Source organism: Papaver somniferum, unplaced genomic scaffold (genome assembly GCF_003573695.1).
Source record: "Papaver somniferum cultivar HN1 unplaced genomic scaffold, ASM357369v1 unplaced-scaffold_35, whole genome shotgun sequence".
Lineage (NCBI taxonomy): Eukaryota > Viridiplantae > Streptophyta > Magnoliopsida > Ranunculales > Papaveraceae > Papaver > Papaver somniferum.
In genome coordinates, this window is record NW_020645971.1 from 2,973,269 (window position 1) to 2,975,912 (window position 2,644).

The following is a 2,644-nucleotide window of genomic DNA, read 5'->3' on the forward strand; positions in this document are numbered from 1 at the left end:
GCGAAAATTTTAGGGTTTTTCAAAACTTTTTTTTCTTTTGATTCTACTCGATCATCTCTTGGTGATTCGAGATGGGGGATCAACCTGATCCATACCAACCTAAAACGTTAACATATGCTGAAAAACTAATGGGAAAAAAATCGTTACCATCAACATTTGTTGATTTGAGAACGTTCGAGAATCGTTACCATCTACATCTCAAAGAATCATTAGTAAGCTTGATAGGGCAATTATTAACGGTGCTTGGTTAGCCAGGTTCGAGAATTGGCGGTGTAAAACTCTTCCTAGAGAAGTTTCTGATCATTCTACGCTTCTTGGTTATCCTTTTGTGGTTCCTAGACCGAAGAGAGCTCCATTCAAAGTTCAAAAAATGTGGTTCTTGCACTCAGATTTTAGCCGTATGGTCAGTGATAGTTGGAATGCCCCAGCCCATGGTTCACCTGATTTTATTTTTCCCTTTAATTTGAAAAGATTGAAGGTGGCGATGAAAGATTGGAACCTTAGAGTTTTTGGAAATATAAACTCTCGTTTAAAACAAGATCAACTTCGTTTTGAAATGGCTGCTAGGAACTCAGATGAGGATCCAAGTGATACAGCTAAGTTAAATGTCATGAAGGACGTTATGGCTATTCTTTCAGAAACTAGGTTTCAACAGTCTACTATGTTGAAACAGAAATCAAGGATCCAATGGCTGGTGGAGGGTTCAAGTAATACCATTTTTTTTCATAATAGCATTCGCATTCGCGGGAGTAGCAACACTATTTCTGAATTGGTTGATGCTAATGGTTCTATTTTGTAAGATTACAACCAATTGCGTGATCATGTTGTGCATTACTATGAAGATAAGTTCAATGGCCAGGAGACGCAGCTTGAGGAAGACTTATTCAATTTTGATCACCCCAGCATTTCTATTGAAAAAAGTCATGCCATGGGCAATATTCCGTCTCTAGAAGAAATTAAACAAGTTGTTTTTGAGTTGGGTGCTGATAGTGCTCCAGGTCCGGATGGCTTCTCTAGGTGTTTTTATCGGCATTGTTGGGATATCATCCATGAGGATTTGGTAAGTGCCATTATCTTTGTTGGAATACTGGCCACATTCCTAATGGAGTCAATTCTTCTTTGATAATATTGCTAGCCAAGGTAAGAAGTGCGAATAATCTCCGTAATTTTCGTCTGATTGGTCTTAGTAATTTTTTCTTCAAAATTTTTACTAAGATTTTAGTTACTAGACTAAGCAATGTGTTGGATAAGCTTGTTTATGAGGAGCAGGTAGCTTTTATGAAGGGTCGTAACATCCATGAAAATATCAGTTTGGCTTCGGAAATGGTTAATGAACTTCATATTAAGCGTAAGGATGGTAACATTGGTCTTAAACTTGATATCTCTCAGGATTTCGACACTGTTAGTTGGAATTTTGTTTTAGAAGTCTTTCGTAGATATGGCTTCTCGGAGAAGTGGTGTGCTTGGCTTTTGGATATTTTTAGTTATGCTAGAATCTATGTTCTTTTGAATGGCAATCCGGAGGGTTATTTCAAAATTACTAGAGGTTTGCGTCAAGGTGATCCCCTATCTCCCTTGATTTTTGTCCTGATTGAAGATGTTCTTAGCAGAAATATTACGAAGATCTTTAATGAAAAGAAAATGACTCCTATGGTTACTAGAAATGGTCTCTCTCCTACTCACCTTTTCTTTGTCGACGACATTATGATTTTTTTTAAGGAAATCTTAAAAGCATTCATAATCTGGTGGATTTATTGGGTAAATATCAAGCGGCTTCGGGGCAGACGGTTTGCAGGCAAAAAAGTAAGCTTTATTATGGAGGAGGTTCTCTGAGTATGAGAACTTATCTTGCTGAGTTGCTGGGAATGAGTGTGGACACTTTTCCGAATCGCTAATTGGGGGTGCAAATTATGCCTGGCACAGTTCGTTATCATCACATTTGTAATGTGATTGAGAAAATTAAGTCGCAACTTGCAGGTTGGAAGGGAAGTTTGCTCTCTTTTCACGATCGCATTGTACTTGTTAAATCTGTTATAGCAAGTTACTCTATTCACAATATGGTTGTTTATAAATGGCCTAAAAAATTCATTTTGCAGTGTGAGAGGGCAATTAGGAATTTTATTTGGCCGGGAGATGCTAATGTTAGTCTTGTTGTTGTTGTGGCCTTTGATAAAGTCTGTTGCCCTTTTGAGGAGGGGGTTTAGGCTTAGTTCGCATAACTACAATGAATAAGGCGCTTATTATGAAGTTGTGGTGGAAAATCCGTAACTCTAAGAAGAAATGGGCTGGTTTTCTTAGAGCTAAGTTCTTTGGGAGGAATGGTTGCATCAAGAAGTATGGAGTCAAATCTTCCATTTTGCCGGGCATTCGTTGGGTGTATGATCTGGTGGAAAAACACACTAAAGTTTTCTTGGGTGGTGGTAGGTCCACTTCTCTTTATTTTGATATTTGGTGTGCTGAAATGTGTTTGGCAGACTTGCTGGACAATCAGAATTTGGATAAAACAATTATGGTTGGAGATTTTTGGGCTGGTGACCATTGGGAATTCCCTGAAAATCATCTGGAGAGGATTACTGCTGCTAGTTTGAATATTAATCAGCTTCCAAAGATGCTCGGAGGCGATGATAATAGAGTATGTATGCCT

The 2,644-nt window shown here is 38.3% G+C and overlaps 1 protein-coding gene across 1 annotated transcript; it reads left to right on the forward strand.

Moving 5' to 3' along the window:
• The first annotated feature begins 370 nt into the window (after positions 1-370).
• Positions 371-2,204, forward strand: LOC113342241. The gene is made up of 4 exons (XM_026586842.1): positions 371-707; positions 801-1,060; positions 1,216-1,758; positions 2,097-2,204. The coding sequence occupies exons 1-4, from the start codon at positions 371-373 to the stop codon at positions 2,202-2,204; spliced, it is 1,248 nt and encodes a 415-aa protein (XP_026442627.1).
• Positions 2,205-2,644: the final 440 nt, after the last annotated feature.

Excerpts from the sequence above, each read along its gene's own strand:
- LOC113342241 (XM_026586842.1), top strand. The coding sequence starts at position 371 with ATGTGGTTCTTGCACTCAGATTTTAGCCGTATGGTCAGTGATAGTTGG. Across the intron at positions 1,061-1,215 it reads ATATCATCCATGAGGATTTG|ATTTTAGTTACTAGACTAAG; the intron begins GTAAGTGCCATT and ends ATTTTTACTAAG. Across the intron at positions 1,759-2,096 it reads TAATCTGGTGGATTTATTGG|TGTGAGAGGGCAATTAGGAA; the intron begins GTAAATATCAAG and ends TTCATTTTGCAG.